Source organism: Tamandua tetradactyla, chromosome 17, assembly GCF_023851605.1.
Source record: "Tamandua tetradactyla isolate mTamTet1 chromosome 17, mTamTet1.pri, whole genome shotgun sequence".
Classification (NCBI taxonomy): domain Eukaryota; kingdom Metazoa; phylum Chordata; class Mammalia; order Pilosa; family Myrmecophagidae; genus Tamandua; species Tamandua tetradactyla.
The window spans coordinates 6,573,696-6,596,152 of NC_135343.1; the positions used below are offsets into that span (position 1 = coordinate 6,573,696).

General features: G+C 46.5%; 1 protein-coding gene across 7 annotated transcripts in view; it reads left to right on the forward strand.

Moving 5' to 3' along the window:
• The window catches only part of NPAS2 (neuronal PAS domain protein 2), a 201,325-nt gene extending 182,534 nt beyond the window's left edge, over positions 1-18,791 (forward strand). For 4 of the 7 annotated variants that reach the window (XM_077133889.1, XM_077133891.1, XM_077133888.1 and 1 more), the window contains 9 exons: positions 67-176; positions 2,328-2,417; positions 5,611-5,757; positions 11,512-11,709; positions 12,882-13,072; positions 13,410-13,502; positions 15,247-15,421; positions 17,165-17,266; positions 17,424-18,791. In XM_077133889.1, the coding sequence (XP_076990004.1) occupies positions 67-176; positions 2,328-2,417; positions 5,611-5,757; positions 11,512-11,709; positions 12,882-13,072; positions 13,410-13,502; positions 15,247-15,421; positions 17,165-17,266; positions 17,424-17,606 (1,289 nt within the window). In that variant the 3' untranslated portion in view covers positions 17,607-18,791. Of the gene's footprint in view, positions 1-66; positions 177-2,327; positions 2,418-5,610; positions 5,758-11,511; positions 11,710-12,881; positions 13,073-13,409; positions 13,503-15,246; positions 15,422-17,147; positions 17,267-17,423 lie in introns of all 7 variants that reach the window. The other 3 variants (XM_077133893.1, XM_077133895.1, XM_077133892.1) reach the window with 3 other exon arrangements.
• Positions 18,792-22,457: the final 3,666 nt, after the last annotated feature.

Here is a 22,457-nt window from a genome sequence, read left to right on the forward strand (position 1 = left end):
CCTTTCTTTACTGAGAAGCTGTTCCTTGTGTTGAAATCAGGAAGCTGAGTCCGCGCTTTTTTGCAGCCACTCCAAGCAAGCTGATAGCAGAGGCCAGCACCACACCGCTGCCACGATCTGCCACCCTGCCCCAGGAGCTGCCCGTACCCAGGCTCAGCCAGGCAGCCGCGACGCCGGTACATCTGTCAGCCCAGAAGGCCTCAGCTCTGGGGTCCACCTCCAGGACAGGGGTCTGGAGAGCCATGGGGCAGCATCTCTCTGGAGAATCGGTGACACCCAAAAATTGGAGATTGGGTGGCAAGTTGGGGGGGGTAGTTCACTAGTTAATTGACAAGTAATTTTAAACCATTTTGTACCAAAATTAACCTGGATATATATACATGGAAATACCCATAGAATACAAAATCCAGATGAATTTTAAATAAGCTCAAAACTTCAAATCTGGGGTTAGACCCCATCCCACCCAGCACCCCTGGGAGCACATGTGTTGGACCCTCCCCATCAGAGGTACCCCAACAAAACATTGGAGAAGCTTGGTGTCAACAGTAATATACCTCTGCATATATCAGGCAGTGTCCCTAATGTGTGCCAGGCCCCTCCAGAACATTGGGGAATGGCCTCTGAGAAAGTTCACAGCCATGTACAGAGTCATTGGCATGCAATGTTGTGGTTATCTACTGCTGGGTAACAAGCCACCCTAGCTCAGTGGCATAAAACTGTCATTTTTTTTCATGTTCATGAGTTCTCTGGGTCATGAATTCAGGAGGGGCATGGTAGGAGAGGCTCTTCTCTGCCCTGTGATGACTGAGGCCATACTGCCTGAGGGGGCTGGGGAAGGAGAAGCCACTTCCCAGATAGTGAGTCCCTTTGCGTACAGGCTGGCCACTGGGCTGGGATGGCTGAAGGCCATCTACCGGAGCACCTGCACCAACCCCTTCAGGCTCTGACTTTCCCGCCCAGGCTGCTGGGTTCCCAGGGGCAGCGTCGGGAGAGTGAGCTTTCCACCAAAGCCAACAGAGGCTGCATTGCCTCCTGTGACCCTGACTTGGAAGTCACATAACACCATCTCTGCTCTCAGTCAGAACAGTCACGAGTTCAGCCGTAGATGAGGGGAGGAACCGAGACCAACCTTCTCTTTTAGATGGTAGAAAGGTCAGAGAATTTTAGGAGCCACGCTCAGATGGTTGTCAAGTGCTTTATACATATCACTGACATGTTGAAGATGGGAGTAACTGTGCCACTTTCCTGCTTGATCTCATTATATACGTTATGCACACTGTGGTCAGAAAGGCTGAATTACAAATGTTGTCTTCAAATAGAGCATGGCAAAGACCACTTTCCATCTCAGCCACCTTTACACAAATTCATAAGCTACAACCAGATATGTCCGGTATGGTTCTTTCTTCCACTGATGTCTGAGGGACACAGGAGTTTCTGGGTGCACCCTTTGCCTGAGTTTCTCACTGAGAACAAAGGTCTCCTGTTGTCATCTCCACTGCCCCCCCACCCCCACCCCAATGTTGTCCTGGGTGATGCTTTCTGTTTTGGTTGTTTTTTATAGTCCCCAGGGACCGGTGAAAGTCTCGGAATACATTCAGAAAATTCCTTTTACTTTTCTTTTAAACGAAATAGCCCCTGAAGTTGAGGGTTTCATTTTTGTCTCCACCTTGTCCCCCAGACCCTCACCGACTGAGTGATAAGGGGACAAGGACTGTGACTTGGCTCACTTTTCAGGAGACTTTCCCCAAGATTCCAGGTAGAGCAGTGAAATTGCATAGATATTTATGGCCTGGCTGAGTTAGTGGATACATGTGTGCGTGGTTGGTGTGTCCATTCATCTTCCTTAGTGTTGAGCGGGAAGGGGAAGGACTATGCACAAAGCCAACTCTGATTATTAACACCATCCCGTTCATGTCATCGGATGAATCCCTAAGGATTTGTCTGTTTGGGGGAAGAGCAACCAAATCCATCAAGAACTGAGTCTAGGACAGGAGGCACAGCAGGGGAACTGAAGTAGACCTGTCAGGCTTGGAGAAGTGGCAGCTGCTTTGCAGAACAAACCGTTGTAGAAGGGATCATAGGCCCTCCAGGAGCTCACTCAAGGTCCCCCTGCACCCAGTGCCAGCCTTGTGGCCTCTGTGACTCCATCCCCTATGTGGAAAGCAGCACTTCCTGCCACTCCACCTTCTCCCCAGGAATGGAGGAGGCCTGTGCCTTCCAAAAGTCTTGCAGAAATACAAGTGTAGACATGCCTCTTTCTTGAGGCCCACCACACCAGCATTGCCCAGAGGCAGTGCTTGCTAACAAATCCCCTCTCTCTTCCCCAGGTTCCCCTGCCTTCCCAGTCATCCCGTGACCTTGCACAGCAGCTACTGCCTCAGACCGTTTTGCAAAGCCCACCTGTCCCCATGACACAGGTGAATCTGGAACTCAGGGAGAGGGAAAATCTGCTCATGACAGCACTTCCCTAAGACAGTGTGCATGATATCCTTTTCAGCTTGTGGGTGCCCTGGTGCTGGTGTATAGTCACCCATTTAGCCTCAAACCAAGGCCCTACACAGGGAGCGGGTCTTGTGAGGTGCAGGGGTGTCGTGTTGCGCTGGGACCTTCTGAATGCTACTGTCCCTACATCAGCCTTCCCCACGGTTCTTGTCTTCTCCAGATAAGTTCTCCAAGTTCTTTTCTCGTGCCTGTTTTCCATTCATCTTCATGAGCTTTGCTCTTCCCTCTGCCACTCTTCCATGCTTCTCTCATTCTTCACCATCCCAAATTGGGCAGGATATTCTAGGAAAGGACTAAAGTAGACCAAATGTCATAGGGACTCTCCAAGCAGCTAGAAGCTGTGAATCCACTACTATAAATATCACGTTCGTTTAAAAAAAAATTTACCACATTGCTTAGTAATTCATTCATTGTTTCAACAGTATTTGGGTCAGTCAGTGTTCCAGATGTTAGGGATGCAGAGCTGACTGTGGCGCAGCCCTAGCCTTTTAGGACTCGGACTTAAAGGAAGAGACAAGCATATGAAGATGCATGGCCAGGCATGTGTTTTTACAGAAACATTGAGAAACTGTTCTGACTTGGAAAGTCTGACATGGCTTCCCAAAGGAGGGAAAGGAGGATAGAGAGCAGGAGGGTAGAGAGAAGACACCTGCTAGTACGTGCGTCTTGCTAGAGTTAGGCCTGGTAGATGATATGAGCTACTCATCCCAATTTTACTAATTAAAGTAATCTATATTCAGCCTCATTAGGCAAAAGATAAATTGGAATCATCTTTTTCTCTTCAAGCTTCCAAGGCACATTTGTATTAAATTAGTAACATTTTCAGTCCAAAGTTTCATAAGGTGAGAATTTCTTTCACTTCTATGTCATGTATAATAAAGAATGTCTGTGTTTATAACACTTAATGGGGTGACTCAGGCTTTTCAGGAATTGAAATGTTTCATTACTTGAAATTCATTTTATTTAATGATAACCACTCTTAGTTTGTTACATGTACTGAACTTAAGAATTATATTCCTTAAGGCATTCTTGTATAAAACAGGCTTTTCAGGTCAGACTTTTCTTTCCCTCTCCACCTCATGTGAAACAATGAGATTCCTGCAGACTTCCCTCCCTGTAACACGGGTCAGGGAAAGGGGAAACAAAGTAAAATCCCATATCTGGAAAAATGGTTATCTTGGTAACTGCTGCCTTTCCAAAAAGCTTCCTTTGCTTGCCACTTTGTTTCTAAAATGTTTTCATGTTAGAGTAGATATCTTTTCTTTCTCAAAAAGGCCTTGATGAAAGATATAATGAATAACTAATGATGGGTTTCTTAGAATGTTTTGAAAAATAATAAGAAAAATCCTAGATGTCTCTAAAATTTCTCCAGTGTGACACTGGCTCCATTGGACGTGGAGTCCTAGGGCTCCTCACAGACAGGTGGCACAGACCCCGCGACAGGAGCCTTCCCACTGAATGTGGGAGATGTAGCACCTGGACCTCACTGTTTCCTGACTCTAGATTAGGACCTACCACAGCATCGGTTGTGTTTCATTTCCTTCACTGAATACCTTATATAGCTTGTTTTCTTTCCTTCTCCATCTAATTATCCCAGCTGAGCACTTTAATTACATTCTGATTGAGATTTCTGTGATGCAGTCTGCTATAATACAGGTACTTTTAAACTCCTGTTTGGCAGCAGAAGTTTTATTTTAAATGAAGTCTGGTGGCCACGCCACCCTGGTTCAGGTGGATTGGGAGGGGTGGGCTGCTGGTAAAAGTTTTGGACTTTACCCAACTCCTGAGGTCCTGGAGTCTCACTGGGAGCTGTGTGGCCTGGAGTGGGTAACCATCTCCCAATGGGGCAGGGTTGTGCAGTGAAGACTAAAGGGGTTTACCTCTGCCTGCCTGGCAGGGTGTGGGGCTTAGCAAGTGGCAGTACCTGCCATGATTAGTGTGGCTTGTTATTTTTATTATGATCCTACTGTTCCAAAAACTATGATCAGTTATCCCATCATCCAGGGTATCCTGTGTGTGTTCTGAATGCCCCCAGACTCCTTCCCCCCCCCCTTGCATGTGATACCAGAGGGCAGAGGGAGAGAGCCCTGGAAGCATTTGAAAGGACAGTAGGTCCCAAGAAGACTGGGGGGGAGGGGGAGGCTGTTGGGATAGAGACTGAGAGAATGGAAGGGAAGCCACTGTGAGGAAAACAGATCGAGAGCATCTGATTCAGCACACTCATTTTCCTCAAGAAGTAGGAAGTGCAGAGAGTACTACACACGCAGGCATGGGGGAGGGCCAGCCCAGGGAGAGCTCCCATGCTCTGGGGCCCTTTGTCCAGGAGCATGCCCTGCAGTGAGGTGCTGAGAGCACTGGTAGAGTTGTCCTGAAGCCAGTCTCTGCTGCAGGAAGAGGGGCAAAACAAAAATGAATGTCTTCCTGCACAGTCACCTGCTCCCAGCCTTGTGCTCGGGACTGGTGTTGGGTGGTATCCTCTTTCCTCTCCCAGGTCGTGTTGTAGCAGGCCTGGGGAAAGGCAAGGGCAACGGGAGGCTGCACAGGCTGCAGCGGGTGTGGAGAGCAGGTCCTCCGTGAACATGCCCTCACACTAAAGCTAGTCCCTTTTGTGGGCTGCTACGTATGGAGCCCGGCTCACCAGAGTCAGATTGAAGGTCATGGTAAAACCAAAACGTGCCAGTGGAGTTGCCACACACAAACGGCCATGCCCCCTATGAGGAAGTAAAAATAAAAAAGGAGTCTTTGATGCTCTGCTTTCTTTAATCTCTTACACCATTTGTCTGCCTGCTTGAGCCTGTAATATGGGTCTGTAGGTTCCACTTGTGAAGTTCTGGAGCCGTCACAACGTATAGGGTCCGTTAGGCCCACGGGCAGAAGGGCGTGCTCTGAGCAATGGGCCTGAGCTGAGCTCACCCAGGAGACTCCTGGGAGGCCCAGCCCTTGTCCCTGACCCTTCCCTGACCCAGGGGCCGTCAGGAGTGTTGGGAAGGAGCACTACAGAACTGGAAATAAGTGTGCAAGACTGATTGAAACAGCCACAGACATCTGTCTGCAGAGCTGAATAACGCTTTTTTCTGCTTGTGTTTTGGTTTTGCCTCCACCTTGCAGTTTTCCGCACAGTTCAGCATGTTCCAGACCATCAAAGACCAGCTGGAGCAGCGGACGCGGGTCCTGCAGGCCAACATCCGGTGGCAGCAGGAAGAGCTGCACAAGATCCAGGAACAGCTCTGCGTGGTCCAGGACTCCCACCTGCAGGTCAGGCCCCTGCCTGGGCCCTGCTCCCGCCCCTCTGGGGGGTCACTCCATCCAAGACTTCCTCCGAGGCCTCCCTGCACGTGGCCTTGATGAGTCGACTTACTTTGTTTTATTCATAGACAAAGGGCAGAGGGAATTAACCCCCCTCCTCCTTGCCCCTGCCTCGGGCCCAACACACCCTCCCCGGGAGGTCCTCTCTACTCACCTGTGCTCTCTGGGCACATGGGACCACCTGCCCTACTGCCCCCCGCCACCCTGGCTCCCGGTAACTTGGCCCCACTGGAGGGAGATGGAAGCAACCTCTCCTCTCAGCAGAAGCACAGAGAAAGGGAGATGTGGAAGTACCGCCATCTGTGCTGCTCCCCCAGGGAACAGTGGCGGGGGCCGGCCTGGCCCCCTGTACCCTGCTTTGGCACACAGTTGAACCGTGGTGTCCGCCTTCACTCTGCCTTCACTCACACCCTCAGATTGCCTTCCTCTGAATCCTTCTATGAGATTCCTTTTGGAGGAAAATCTTTATATATTGGTTCTCTCTCAAGGATAAATTATTTTTACCAAGTATCAGCTATGTCCGTTCAGGACTGTTTTTCTTCAGGGGGAAAAAAAAAAGGCATTATTTTGACCTGGACTTTGGTTGTCAACTTGGCTCCAGCTGCAACTGGAGTCTATCCCAACGACGCTGAGATGCTCATGTCCCCTTCAGAGAGTGATGCCCGGGGAGAGTGGCCATAGCTCTGTCCCCTGCTGCCTTCTACCCCTGCACTGTCCACCAGGTCCTCCACTGGACACAACGTCCCGACACAGTGGCACCCACCACAGGCGAGGCGAGAGGCTGCTTGCTGAGGGGGACGGGTGATGGGGAGGTTTTGGGGCAAGACTGGCCTTCCTGGTTCTCAGCATCTCCTCCTGAGCCCCCAGAATCACTCTCCCAGGCTTTCCAGACTCTTCCTGCTCCTCCACAACCCTCTCTGCCCAGAGCTCCTATTCTCCTTCTGGAAAGAAAGTGGGAGCCAGGCACCTGGCAGCCTTGCTGCATGCCCACCCAGGCTTGCAGGTGTAAACAGGTGCAGAGGTGGCCTGAGACATACTGAAGCTTACTTGGTGTCGCTTCCCTCCTCCCATCTCTTCAGCTACACCCAGGATAGTGGCAAGGGAGACGCCTGCAGATTTTAAATGGAAAGAAGTGGAGTGTCAGAGTGTCAAAGTCATTTTTACGTATTCTTACCCAGCTGTAATAGTTCCTTCCTGAGCCAGTGCCTGATGGGGAGCCCAGAACTCACTCACTGCCATTTACTTTCATGGAAGTTTTATACTAACAGGAAGGGGAAAGTTGAGACAGAAACTTAAAAGGAAGGTGGGTGTATTAACATCCTCCTTTTATATTTCCTACCTTTTCAACATTAAAGCTGAATTTTTAAATAACAAGGGACATAAACTTATCTTTTCACTCCTTGTTTTGAGGAATTATTTTTCCTTCTCGTGACCACTACAGTTTGTTAACCCCAAGAGTGCCTGAGCTTCATATGGGATGGGAGTGGAGATAAAGCCCTGAGCCTATCCTAGGTGCATTCCTTCCCTATTTAAACCTGAGACCTGATCTTTGCAGTGGAATTTTCCAGAGAACATGGAAATCCATAGAAAGTGAATCCAGAGAACATTTCTGGCAGCTGTCTACCCTCTTTCTTTTTTGCAAGTTGAAAGACTTAAAGAAATACATTGTGAAATGTTTACTAACCTCCCCCCCTCCCCCGATAAAAATCCTGCTTAACAAGCATAAAAATACACAGGTATAACTCACTCTGGTCAAAAAACAAGTAGGGGACTAGATTAGATAAGAATGCAAAAATGTAGATAAAGTTGATAAGTGTTAAATGATGACTCTTGGAGCTTTATTATACTATTTTTCTACTTTTGTGTACCTCTGACATGTTCCATAATAAGCATTTTTAAAAGTAAGTAGATAATTTTTAAAAAAGCAGATAAGAATGAAAAATCACATCATAGGATTGGTTTATTCTTGAAAATTAGAAGTATTTTTCTCTGATAATTAGTCCCACTTGAATGAAGGAACTGTTTTTTCTCATGCTTTCTGTAAAATTGACCCCAGCACCTTCTTCAGAAATTGTCTCCTTAAGCCATAAGGTGTACGTTGTTGTCGATAAAACACAGGTGTAAAAGCCATGCACAGCAGAACAGCAGGGTGTCTCAGCACCCAGTCCTTTATCTGAACTTGGTGGGTCTTTCTGTTTTACTTCATGGTTTGGAACTTTCGCTGAGGCTGTGTGTGCTTGTGAAGCTTGCTAAGCATAATTTTTTGAAAAAACTTGGGTCACAAGGGAGTGGTCCTTCAGAGAGGTTGTTGTTTACCCCTAGACACGGTTGTGAAGTGCACTACATGGGCGAGAGCGGTTCTGCTGAAAGGCTGTCACCCCTTAGGAATGGTGTGGTAGGCTGCAGGCTGGGCACCTTCTTGCCATTTGTTTAAGAACATATGCTCCCTCTGCTGGCTCCTCAAAGCATGCCGACGAGGACCTCTGTAGCAGCAGAAAACAACATGTTCCTAGATTGGTCCTTCCTTCCATCCATCCATCTACCCACCCTTCCTTTTATCCATCTTTCCTTCCATCCACCCAGCACCATTGTTCTAGTTTGCTAGCTGCTAGAATGCAGTATACCAGAAATGGAATGGCTTTTAAAAGGGAAATTTAGTAACTTGCTAGTTTACAGTTCCATCCATCTATCCACCCAGCACCATTATTCTAGTTTGCTAGCTGCCAGAATGCAGTATACCAGAAACGGAATGGCTTTTAAAAGGGGAATTTAATAAGTTGCTAGTTTACAGTTCTAAGGCCGAGAAAATGTCCCAGTTAAAACAAGTCTATAGAAATGTCCAATCAAAAGCATCCAGGGCAAGATACCTTGGTTAAAGAAGGCCAATGAAGTTCAGGGTTTCTCTCTCAAGTGAGAAAGCACATGGTGAACACTGTCACAGTTTCTCTCTCATCTGGAAGGGCACATGGCGAGCATGGCATCAAGTGCTAACTTTCTCTCCTGGCTTCCTGTTTCATGAAGCTCCCCGGGAGGCATTTTCCTTCTTCATCTCCAAAGGTCGCTCGCTGGCTAGTGGACTCTGCTTCACATGACTATATCATTCTGCTCTGCTCTCTCTCAGATCTCTCATTCTCCAAAATGTTTCCTCTTTTATAAGACTTCAGAAACTAAGACCCACCCAAATGGGTGGCGACATGTCATCACCTAATCCAGCTTAACAACCACTCTTGATTAAATCACATCTCCGGGGAGATGATCTAATTACAGTTTCGAGCATGCAGTACTGAATAGGGATTATTCTGCCTTTATGAAATGGGATTTAGATTAAAACATGGCTTTTCTAGGGGACATACATCCTTTCAAACCAGCACAACCATTATGAACCAAGTATTTAGTTAGGAACTGTGGGAAAACAAAGATAAATATGAGAAAGCTTCTACCCTTAGAGAATGTATACTCATAGGTCATAGTAGCAGATAAAGCAGGTCTAACACAACCTAATAAAACATAAACAGGAATAATTTGCCCTTCTTTGAATAGAGGGTTCATTTATTCTTTCTTTAATTTATTCCATCAATTTATTTATCAAGAAGTATTTATATGCCTAATGAGGCAAAGGAGCAAAAACCTTTTTAAATTTAAATAGAAATGTTAGAATCTGAGATTTAAACATTTTTTTAATTGGACACTTACTTTGTCGTCAGGGACTTTATATACATTAAGCCTTTATGAAGTATGCTGTTAATGTCACTGTTATATGCATTAAGCCTTTATGAGGTATGTGCTGTTAATGTCACTGTTTTATTCATGAGGAAACTGAGGCCTTGAGACGTTATAAAAGCTGCCCAACATCACACCACTGGTAGTTGAATTGGAATTTGAAGTAAGGTGTATCTGATTTAAGATAGATTATCTTGCCTCTTATAAAGGTTGCATTTATTTGCACTCTAATCAGAAGGTAAAAGACATCCTGCCAAAACGGTGTGTTTGGTATTGGGTTTTTACCGATGTGATGAAGTGCATGCCACTCTTTGTGCCCTAAATAAGCCATATTATAATAGATAGCTACCAAGACTGCAGAAAAAAACCCTGCTCCTCAAACATGTGGGTACTGGATTTGAGGCAGTTAATACCCAGAAAGTTCTTCTTAACTTCTGAAGTTGACTTCCAAAGTGACAAAGAGCCCTCATTTCAAACTGCAGAAGTCTCTGTTGGGGGTGGGGGTGGAAGGCAGGAGAGGAGGGGAGACCAAGTACATGTGGCAGAACAGGCAGCAGGTTGGAATATCCCAGCGTGGTCACCCACCAGCCTTGGGCCTTTGGTGCACAGCTTGACCCATCTGTGAGTTAGACTTTCGACCTGAGTCTCCTCCACGTCCCTGCAGGGCATGGTTCTACACCTGCCTTTCCAAAGCCCCTCGTCATTCAGCAGACGTTGGCATGTCAGTTCTGTTCTCCTCTACTAGGTATGCTGTTGTACAGCACTGAAAACTTCAAGGATTGGGTTTAAAATGCCAGTGTGCCTTCCTCTTGGAGAACTCAAAAGCTAAAGCTCTGGAATGGAGTGGAACATTGCATGCCAATAATCAGGATACAGATAACGTGGGTTGAAAAATTTAATGTCCAAGAGGAGCTTTTGTTAAAAGAGCTAATTACAGGTCTTCAGTTTAAATTATTATTGCAACTATTGTTTTTTCTTAAACCTTTAAGGTCATCTTATAAATGATGTTTTATTTATCTATTAATTGGGCCTAAAAATAACAATACTTTTACTTGTTTCTTATGTTAAATCAGTTTATAAGTTTAATAAATTATTAAAAAATTATCTTCAAAAGTCATTACTTTACAGAGTTATGATACATGAATCTTTAAAGTATTTCAAGTACCTAAAAGGCAAACTTTTAAACCTCAGAGGTAAAACTTGGAGCACTTAGGGATTATTTTAAATTGAATAAATCAAACTTATAAATGAAGTCAGAGTTCTCACAAGCATTTATTATATTACAGACTTCATCAAATTCTTAAACCTTACCAATTAAAATCACCAGGCTATACATTACAGTCTCTTAAAGGTTTAAAACATCTTAAATAACATAATATGCAAAGATTGTCATATTATAAAACTCTTAAACAGAATATTACAATACATGGATTTTGATGTTACATCATTATCTCGGTATTTATTAACCTTCTGGGGATGGCAGAGCCACTAACCTAGTTAACTAACGGGTGCAGACTTGCCATCGCAGGCTGGGAGAACTGGGTTGAAGCTTCCCAACACAACCTGGGTACAGGCCATGGTTACTGGCCAGAGATTCCAGGCCTGACCCAGGACCTGGCCCTCCTGCCTGTGCCACAAAGCAGCCAACGTCTGCCCATTGAATCCTTGTACTCACAAGGTAGTGTTCCCCCTTCTACCAAGAAGGAGATAAGCCAACCTAGACTCTATCCGAGTGGATAAAATGTTCTATAGAGCAGCTGGGTCTAAGCTCAATTCACAGTATTAAAAAGCTCAGTCTCCATGAAGGCAGAATAGTGTTTCTCCAGTACCTGGCCCCAAGCTTACTTCATCACAGGTACTCAGTACCTCCTGGTTGAGTGAATTACTCCTTGACAGATCAGAGAAAACAAGAAAGATGACCTCTTCACATAGGCAGGAAACTCAAAGAAGGAGCAAAGGCATTTCTTTTTGTTTTGCTTCCAGATGTTTCTGCAGCAGCCAGCTGTATCCCTGAGCTTTGGCAGCACCCAACGTCCTGAAGCTCAGCAGCAGTTACAGCAGAGGCCAGCTGTAGTGTCCCGGCCACAGCTGGTATCAAGCCCTCAACTCACAGGCCAAACTGCCTCTGCCCCAATTGCAAACCAGCACCTGCTTAGAGAGTCAGGCGTGCTATCCGACCAGGTAAATGGGCTCTTCCTCCAAATTCCATCTCTGCCATTAGAGTAGGCCGGGACTTCTTTGATACCTGAAGCCTCTGTCAGCTGTAGAGCTACTGAGCCATTCCCCTACATACCTGGAGTGGATTGGAACTGTGCTTTTCGGTTTAATTCTTCTTTTATCTTTTTTTTTTAACTCGATTTAAAGACCCGAGATGTACTGGCATCCCTCAGTGTTTTATTACTGTCCACCTCAGTTCTTCTCTCTCTTGGCTTTAAAGATACCCTGCATCAGAAAGTTTCAGCTCTGTGCCTGAGCTGGGTTGGAGGTGGTTACAAACGTACCAGACACTCACAGTGTAAAAAGTAAAGCCCCCAAGTTAAGCAGCCTTTTGATCCTAAAGTTCATCAAAAAAATTAACACGTTTTGGTAAAAGAAAAAAGCTGAAGCAGAATTTATACTGTCTGATGTTCACATATTTTCTAAAAGCTGTAAGAATTCAAAAACTATATGAATAGACAGAATAGAAAGTCCAAAGTAAATCTAAGCCCATTCCCTCATTTGTTTATTATTTCAGCAAATATGTACTAAGCACTCACTGCATACCAGGGGCAAAATCCTAAGTACCAAAGTACAGCAGTGAATAAAAGAGAGGGGAAAAAATAATCTCTGATCTAAGTGGGAAAAAAACCAGTAAACACTAGAGTACATGAAGTGGTGATGTGGGAATGCTGGTGGTGGCGGGCAGTGGACTGCAGCTTGTAATAGGGTGGTCAAGAGGGCCTCACTGAGAAGATAACATTTGGGCAAAGACCTGAAGGGGTAAGAACATTCCAGAGAGAGCATTCAGCAAACGCAAAGGCCCTGAGGCAGGAGTAAGCCTAGTGAGTTGGAGAAGCAGTAAGGAGTCCATGTGTCAGTAGGAAAATGAGCTGAGAAGAAAGTAGTTCAGTTCACTGACAACAAAAAAAAAGTTGCCTGGCTGCCAGGAGCTGGATACTGTCCTTGTCCAAGGGAATCAAAAGAAGTCAAGGGGGGTGACAGTCATAAGATCAACCAATTCAGTAAGTATTTGATAGGCCCCTGAGTTAGAGGAAAGGCAAGGGTTGGTAGAAGAAGGAGGTGGTGGGAGGTTTTCCCAGAGAGATGATGCCTGAGTTGAGTCTAAGGCTCACCTTTCTCATTAACTGCTCCAGAGTCCCAAGTCACAGAGAAGCTCACAGATCATGCAGGGAAGCAGCCATCTGGCGAGCAGCTTGACTCCCCAGTTCAGCAGCGCCGCGGCTGTGCTCCCGCCATCTTTGAACCTGACCCCACCTGCTTCTGTCCCCCAGGCTGCCAGTCCATGCCAGCCTAGCCCGGACTTCAGCCATGATCGGCAGCTCAGGTATGGAGACTGGCTTTGCTTATAAGGAAACTGAGGTTTCGTTTTACATTTTTAGTTTCAGCTCTCCTTTCTGCCATAGATGAAGGCACAGCTCAGACATTCTAGTTCCAAAGCCTCCACACTGTATCTCAGCTAAATGAAATGGCAGGAGAGGGTCCTAAGCCCAGAAAGTCCTAGTGACCAGAGGAGGTGACATGTGGTGTCCATCCTCTGAGGACACAGATTTGGGTCAGCCGGGGATGTGCCTAGCTGGGCTGGCATTGGTTGCCATAGGTCCGCAAGTCTACATTTCAGGTGCTAATAAAAGCTTCCCATTTTTCTCTTCCTCTGCTCCAAGGTTGCTGCTGAGCCAGCCCATCCAGCCCATGATGCCCGGGTCATGTGATGCGAGGCCACCCTCGGAGGTCACCAGAACTGGACGGCAAGTCAAGTAAGTATGTGGCCCCAGTGTGCAGGGAGGAAGCAGAGAAGTGCCTCTGAATGCCCCAGGCTTCCTGGGCTTTGCATCACCCTGGGCTCAAGGTCTTGGCTGTGAGCCTTGCACCCCATACAGGTCCAGGTAGCTACAGCCTCCCAGAGAACTCCTCTCGATAAATGTCTCCTTCTCCACTTCCCACCCCAAGCCTGTTGAGCAGGTGCAACTTTGAAACAAGTCATTGTGCTCCCAGTTTATCTTCATCTTTGGATTCCTTTTTGGGTCTCAAAGCCTCTGCCCTTGGGGCCATGCCCTGGTAGATGTGGCCACATCCCCCTCCTGTGGGCCCTCCCCCAGCTCCATCAGATGCAGCAGCAGATCCCCCAGGTGCACCCTGAGTTCACAGCTTCATGGCTCTAGCACTAAACCATGGAACTTTGAGACCCCACCAGTGTGCGGCCCCCTCCCATCCCAGGCACATAGCCTTCTCTCCTTCATTTCCCCAGCCCCTTTCCACTTGTTTTCCATGTCCCCTATGCCCACCCCCCAGACCACAAGTGGCTTTGCTCAGCTGTTTAATTACTAGGGACAAAAGTTACTGGAGACATGGGGGTGGGTAGTTTAGAAGCTACTAGAAAACAGCTCCTAGCCCTTTAAAATGAGGCAGAAATAGAAATATCTCACAGGGGTCTTTTTTTTGCTTAGAGTACTACTTTAATTTGTGTTAGATGTTCACCAGGACAGCCCCTTGGAAGGGCTTGCTGTGTCCCCTGGTCAGGGCTGGCTTGCCCTCCACCAGAGGTCCTCCAGGCAGTCCCCTGGGGCCACCCCCCTAGAAGCCAACACACACACACACACACACACACACACACACACACACACACACACTGTTCTCCTTCAGCCAGCGTTTCTGTATTACTTCACATCATTGAATCCCAGTAAAAGCTCTGTGATGTAGGAACGCTCTCCATTTTTATTATGAGCAACCGAGGACTAAAGAGGTTAAGTGACCTTTGTGAAACCCAGATGCTGCAGGCGGCAGAGCTGGCGGCCATCTGACTCCAGGCCCCCTTGGCTTCCTGAATCAGCAGAGACCCTGTTAATGACCCTGTCTGGGATCTCCCCACTGCCTCTGGGTGATATTTGGGGTAACCTTGGCCCCTGATAGTTTTTAAGTCATGGGATGGTGGGGTGAGGGGTGTGCATACTGTGGGGTGCCTTTTCTGAGATTCTCTGACAGTCTCAATTTGGCAGGGGTTTGGGGGTGCTATTTGTGCCTGTTCTTCCTAAGTGATCCAAATGAGCAGAAACAAAGATTCTTGTTAGATCCCTTTCCAGAGTTGCTAAAGATGCAGTGGACTTGACAAAAAAAAAAAAAAAAAAGGAAATTGTTCATGTTGGGAACTCTTAACTGCTACTTTTGGTCAACCCAATAATTGATACCCTCACCATGTCCACTAGCAGTGGCACACCTCTTCTGTGCCATGGTATCAGGGTCTGCCTTCCGTGCTTCAGAGGCCACTTCAGAAGAAGTTTGGAACTCCCAATGCCTGCTACAAATGACCCCTAATAGAGAAATAACATCTCTAAAACTACAATGCAGAAATGGTCTTTTCTACAGTGTCTCTAGACTCTGATCCTTGTCTAACCTTCCAGAGCTTTCCTAGCAGGCGTCCTCCCACTCCTCGCTCATGGACCCCTGTTGTCAGCTCTTCTTTCTTAAAGGTCTACTTTCTCCTTCTTGTACAAAAACAAACAGGTATCCACAGGGCCAAGCTGTGTTTCCAAATCCAGACGTGCACACGTCCAGCAGCAGCGCCTGCACCCCCATCCTGCTGATGGGACAAGCGGTGCTTCACCCTGGCTTCGCCCCCACCCAGCCGTCAGCCCTGCCAATCGCACAGACCCAGCAGCAGCCACCACACTACCTGCAGGTGGGAGCCAGAGCGCGAGGAGGGCCCAGGTGGGCAGGGCCACACCCCAAAGGCCTTGCCACCCTGGCTGGCTTCCAAGGTGCCTCTACTCCCCAGGGCAGAAATAAGCTCAAGAAAAGTCGTATCTGATTGTTTTCAATGCTTAGCTCAGGCTTACAAAGTCAGGATATGTGGTGTGAGAAATTAAGAATCAATGATTATACCATAAACCTTTAAGTTTATGGACTTAAAAGGTTCATTTGTAAAGTAATTTTTAATCAAGATTCTGCATCTTTTTTTTTTTTTTTAACATGGGCAGGCACCAGGAATCAAACTCAGGTCTCTGGCATGGCAGGCAAGAACTCTGTCACTGAGCCACCATGGCCTGTCCAAGATTCTGCATCTTATATTTCCATATTTTTACAGCAAAAGTCAGGCATTGATTACAGTGTTTGTCAGACTTGTCAGAGTGTTTATACACAGTCTCATACAAATATAAAATTAAATCACATTTAAAGATTTATCCAGCTGCCTTAATGGATATCATATTGGTCCCTGAAATTGGGGCTTTGTAGGAGAATTTGGGGTGTACTTACATATGGCCACTACTTACGAGGCAGAAGTGACTTCAAGTAGGTCCCAAATGCACTGGAAGGTGGGTAAGGGCCACTGGCCTGGTGGGTCAGAGGGATGGACGTGTCTGTGCAGCTGTGAGAGGGGCTCCCTGCCTTCCTGCCCTGGCCCTGGCTCTACCCTGTGGGCTGCTTCCCTGGAGTTCACCCCACCACTGGGCTGAGGCATGGCTTTCCCTTCAGCCTCACTTGCCAAGCCTGGACACCTCCTGAACCATGGGAGAATACTGTGCGACAGATATGTTGAGCATAGTGAGATAGAGATTGAAAGACTTGTCCTTGAAGTTCTAGAATGTCATTCCATACCAAAGTTGCCAAACCATCTGTGGAATAATCTTAAAATCTCCTTTAACCAAGCATAGTGGCAATGCAAGATTTCTGCCTTGCAGATCTTGTCAGCTCACAGGACTCAGACGTGGTTTGGGATTGAAAATGGTGAAGGGGGAAGGTGGTGGTGTGGGAGAGTATCAGAGGCCTTGCACACATGCCTTCGGCAGTAGCCCCCAACACGTTTGCAGTTGCTTCTTCTGTGCCAGATGCAAACAGCTCTTAGGCACCCTTGCTGCTCTAAAGGACCTCCCAGTCCAGGGAGGGGACATGGGATATCATATAGTAGGAGCTGGCTGAGTGCAAGACCTGCAGAGGGAGCGGACAGGAAAGGCTGGGGTTAGTATAGACTGAACACTGGACCCAGTGGGATGCCTACAGGGAGGAAGGAGACTTGAGGAGGATGGCTCAAGGTGGGTGAATACCTGAAGGGTGGGTGGACAGAAGTCAGGGACAGTGCTCCTGCAAGAGGCGCAGCCCAAGCAAAGGGGCTGGGGCTACTCCAAGGACAGAGGGTGGTCTGGGTTACTTGAAGTTTATGGAAGAGAATAATGGGAGATAAGATGAAAAGTTCTAAAGTGAGGCTTCAGAACTTCAAGGAATGATGTTTCCTAGTAGGTGCTGCTGGAGGGCCATCTTTGGAAGTAGCAGTGGGGTCAGGGGCCATCAGTGAAATGTACGCAGACTAGGTGTACATTTGTATTCCACCCTATCACTTATCTGCACTGGCCCCAGTTTCATCATTCAAAACGATAGAGGCTACATGGGGATCATTTTCATATGTTCAGGAAACCATTTCCCACAGCTTCAGCCCCAGTTCTGCTGGACCAGTAGGAACCCCCGGTGTTGGCAAAACTGGACTTCAGAATTTCTGCCCATCTGGAAATCCTTAGACTCCCAGCAGCAGGTAGAACTTAGTCTTCCCACATCCCATCCCATGGCCCTCCCAGAGCCCCCTCTCCCCATCTGACCCCCTAGCCACCCGAGGAAGAATCCTACAACCTGACCACATCTGTGCCACTGCCCCAGGGTTCTGTGGAGTCACCTTCTCATTTTTTTTCCAGGTACAGACACCAACCTCTTTGCACAATGAACAGCAGGACTCGCTCCTTCTACCCACCTACTCGCCACAGCAAGGGACCCTGGGCTATCCCCCTCTGCGCCCACCACAGTCCCAGGCCCTGCACCCATCGCGAAGGGTCAGCAGCCTGTCTGAGTCATCAGGCCTCCAGCAGCCACCCCGATAGTGCCCTGGCACCTGGGGTGGGCACAATCAGCTTTAATCAATGGACCAGGCGGGTGGCCCCAGGAGTTGGGGAGAGGAGTTGAAACTAAACCCTTCACTTTTGGGCACACTGCATACATTTCAGAGCTCCCCAATGGGGGCCATGTCCAGCGTGCGGCGGCTGGCTCGGTGGGAAATACTCGGGAGCACCAGCCCTACTTCCCTGGCCTCCTCCGTGCCCAGGCACACTCTACAGCCATACTCAGAGCTGAGCCCAGTTCCCCATGTAGCGTCGTTACTCAGTTTACCTTTGGAGACAGCGCTTCTCACTGCATTCTCCCTAGAGCACCCGGGTGACTCAGGCAGACGGTGGCCTGTCCCTGAGAGCCTCCACTCTCCTGATCGCCTTTCCTTTGCGTTTGAGAAACACTGGGTCAGAGATCTTTTGGAGAGAGGGAATAAAGAGATTATTTTTCATCATTTTTAAATGGTTGTTTTTGTTTTAATTTGCACAGCTGCACAGAGGAAATAACTTAGGCACTTTCTGTTTTAAAAAATAATGTCTCCTGACCTCCCTTGTAGAGCAGGGTAACAGCAGCAGTCCCCCCGCAGGCAGCCCAGCTGAGCTGCAGGACCGCACTCTGGCCTGAGTCCACTTGGAACTAGGCTTTTGCCCCTCACGGTTCTATTTTTTTTCTTTCCCCTATATGTAACACTGGACTATTTCCTGTTTACTTCATTAATTGCAACTTCAAAGGCTGATTCAAAGCAAAGCACAATCATGCAGCCGCTGTTGCAGAATTCTCTTGGGAACTCTAATGATCTGAAGGGAGAGGTTCCGCCAGCCAAGCAGGCCTGTGGGGTGCTCAGTCAAGGAAGCCCACCGCATGCTGGCCCTCGGAGTGAGAATGCTGCATCTTTCTACGTATCTTTGGATTCCGAGGATTGGATTTTCCTTTTAAAATGCACTTTGCTTTTTTTGTATGTTTTGTTATGTTGAAATGTTTTTAAAGAAAAGATTTTATGTAATTATAAGACAAAGTGTAGTGAATTGTACAGCTGTTGTAATAATGACCTATTTCTATATAAAATAAAATTGTATGGATTATGTGTAAATTATTTTGTATCTGAGACACCAGTTCCTTTCCCAAATATAAAGTATAAAAGTTTTCTTGTGCTTTTCTGTGAGTGGAGATTTTGTAATAAATTGACTAATTTGTACAATTTCCTCTGGAGGCAGTCTCTGTCCCTTGTTATATATGCATCTTTTCATCAGTAAGCACATTTTCATTTCAAGATGCGTCTAAGGATCATCAAAGGTGTGGAAAAGGTGGAAGTAAGCCATAAATAAACCAGGTGATGGTGTTAGGTTTTAAGGGCCAACATGTATATCAGCCTGTCGGAAGCCTGACCTTTATATTAAAGGTGGTACCAGATAAACAATGGTTGACTGTAGACGTGATAGCATGCCCCCCCCCCGCCCCAAAACACACACTGAGAAAGGAAAGTTCCTAGAAACATCTCAACCTTGTAGACATAGCTAATCCTTGGAGACCACCAAACCATTCACAGCCCCAAATTAAACTCATCGAGCTGGAATTCCATGGGCTCTGGCTGCCAGCAGTTTGGTATGAGTGCTCTGGGAGGGTACGTGTGCATGAACCGGTTATGGGGGTGGGGGTGGGGGGGAGGCTACTTAACCAAGGGGACAGATGAGCATTATCCAGGACCGAGATGACAGTATGCAGCAACGCCCTTTCCAAAAGGCCAAGAGACTTAAGTTCCTTTCCTGGCCCATTGCTACAGCTCTGTGCCTCCATCTGCTCTGTAAAATGGGGACACAATTTTGGAAGGCAAAAAGAGTTATATAAATGCATCAGAACAGAGTTTTGTTAGTCACACAATCACTGTGTTCCTGAAAAACAAGTAAGTCAAAATATTTTATGTGAAATAGGAACATTTACTCTTTGAACTAAAGGATCCAGAAATGAACTTCTTTTTAAACAGAAAGTCTGTGTGAGCTGGATTAACTTTTTTTTGACTCTTGCATAAATTCAAATGTCTTTGTGTACAGTTTTTCTGAAAAAGAAACTACTTTATTTGGCTTTTAGAATCCTCACTTCTAAGTAGAACAAGAATTTTAATGGAAACAGCTTATTATCCTAGGATTTTCTAGCTAAAAGCCATTAAAAGAAGATGGAGTGGGTCATGCCATTAATTTAATTTAGCTTTGCTTAAATCTTACCCATGTTCAGAATTTGGATAAACTCAAGAAACTCTTATTGCATCATATTTATTTAAACCCATAAATGTCATGGGAATTTAATCTCTAAGCTTTTGATTCATTTAATTTTGCTCATTAAAAGGCTATTTTGCAACCCTGACCTATTTCCAGAAAAATCATGACTTTTTTGTTTGGAAAAAATTAAATCTTGGCTCATGAGAAGTGACTTAACTGTGAACTTTGAAATACAGCAAGTTTTGGAGTTTTTCTGAAACTCAGAAACATGCACACACACACAAAACCCTCAACTAAAATTTAAATAACCTGCCTCTGATGAGAACTGAAGTTCGTTAAAATTTTTTCTTCAGATATGCAAAATAGCTTATTAGCCAATTATTAGATAGCACTCAGTCATGACATTTTGTACCCTTACATAAACTATCTGGTAAAATTTGGATGTTTAGTACAAAATTGCTTGCTTCTCATCAAGTCATGTGCGTGAACAGCCTGAAGGTTTGCAAAGTCAGACATTAGCATACTAGAGAAATAACTAATTTGGATCTTAGAAAAATGCGGTATATGGCTTTTTGTACCGATGCACCGCACTTCACACTATATAGATGTGCAATACAAATCATAGTATATCTCTATTCTATAGAAATAAATGGACTGCAAAACAGCTTTATTTTTCTGGGAAAGGGCTCATTAGAAATAAAAAAAATCCCCTTAAGGATTTCTGCCTCACCAGCCAAAGTCCACACTTACGAGGGAGGAAAGGGGTGTCATCTTCAGTACGCCCACTAAATTAACACTTGCCTTATAATGCATACTCAAATGTTGGATCACCACTTCATAGTTAAAATGTCCTGAATTTTTTTTTATTTTTTAATTAAAAAAATTAACAAAACATTAAGATATCATTCCATTCTACATATACAATCAGTAATTCTTAATATCACCACATAGCTGCATATTCATCATTTCTTAGAACATTTGCATCGATTTAGAAAAAGAAATAAAAAAACAGAAAAAGAAAGAAAATGATAATAGAGAAAAAAGATTATACATACCATACCCCTTACCACTCGCTTTCATTTACCACTAGCATTTCAAACTAAATTTATTTTAACATTTGTTCCCCCTATTATTTATTTTTATACATATGTTCTACTCTTCTGTTGATATAGTAGCTAAAAGGAGCATGAGACATAAGGTTTTCACATTCACAGAGTCTCACTGTGAAAGCTATATCATTGTTCAGTCATCAAGAAACATGGCTACTGGAACACAGCACTACATTTTCAGGCAGTTCCCTCCAGCCTCTCCACTACATCTTGACAACAAGGTGATACCTACTTAATGGTAAGAATAACCTCCAGGATAACCTCTGGATTGTTTGGAATCTCTCGGCCATTGACACTTAGTCTCATTTCACTCTTCCCCCTTTTGGTCCAGAAGTTTCTCTCAATCCCTTGATGTTAATTCTCAGCTCATTCTAGGATTTTTCTCAGTCCCTTGATGCTGAGTCTCAGCTCATTCCAGGATCTGTGTCCCACGTTGCCAGGAAGGTCCACACCCCTGGGAGTCATGTCCCATGCACAGAGGGGGAGGGTGGTGAGACTGCTCATTGTGTTGGCTGGAGAGAGGCCACATCTGAGCAACAAAAGAGGCTCTCTTGGGGGTGACTCTTAGGGTTAATTTTAAGTAGACTTTTCATATGAACAAACCCCAAGACTGGGGGCTCAGCCTATAGCTTTGGTTGTCCACACTGCTTGTGAGAAGATTAAGCATTCAACTTGGGGAAATTGAATTTCTCCCCACTCTCACCATTCCCCGAAGGGGGCTTGCAGATACTTTTCCAGTCACTGATCAAATCACTCTGTGATTCATCGGGGCATCACTCTGGACAAACCAACAAAATCTCATGTGCTACCCGAGATTCCAAGTTCTTACGACATTCAATCAAACTATCTACATGAGTTATATTAGGAAATGCTCTCATCAAAATTGCTTTAGTCTCACACATGAGGTGACATAAAATGTCCTGAATTTTAAGTTTGACTCAACTTCCTTTAAAACCTTCTGCCTCTCACGACATCGGCATCTTCTTCGGTGGTGCCACAGCCCACCCACTGAAGCTCTTGAGCCTCCACGGTGAGTCAGTCCCGTCTGAGAACTTCCACCCCCTCCTGCGGCCCGACCCACCCCAACACCGGCGGCCCAGCAAGGCCCTCCCGGGACAGCGGCGACTTCCAGCCCTCCGTCGCCCGGCTCGCCAGCGCCGCCTACAGGGCGAGGGCCGGCCTTGGTCCCTCCCGGGACCCCACAGCGCCTGACGGAATGAACGACGGGGCAACGCCCTCGCTTCCTGGGCCTGCTCCTGTCCCGCGGCGGGCGTGGGGCGAGATTCCCCAATCGACCCTCGCTTCGGGTCCCTTCCGCGCCCGGGCCGGCCATCCCCTGCGCGGCTCGCTAAACCCAGACGCCGGCTTCGCACCGAGCCTAAGCCGCCCCGCCAGAAAAGGCGGTGGGAGGAAAGCGCGCGAGACAAGAACATGCGAGAATAGAGCGTGCGGCCGCCGACAACCCCCACCCAACACACAAGTCCGCCCTTCCTGCCCGCGCTCGGCGCTGACATCACGGCCCCGC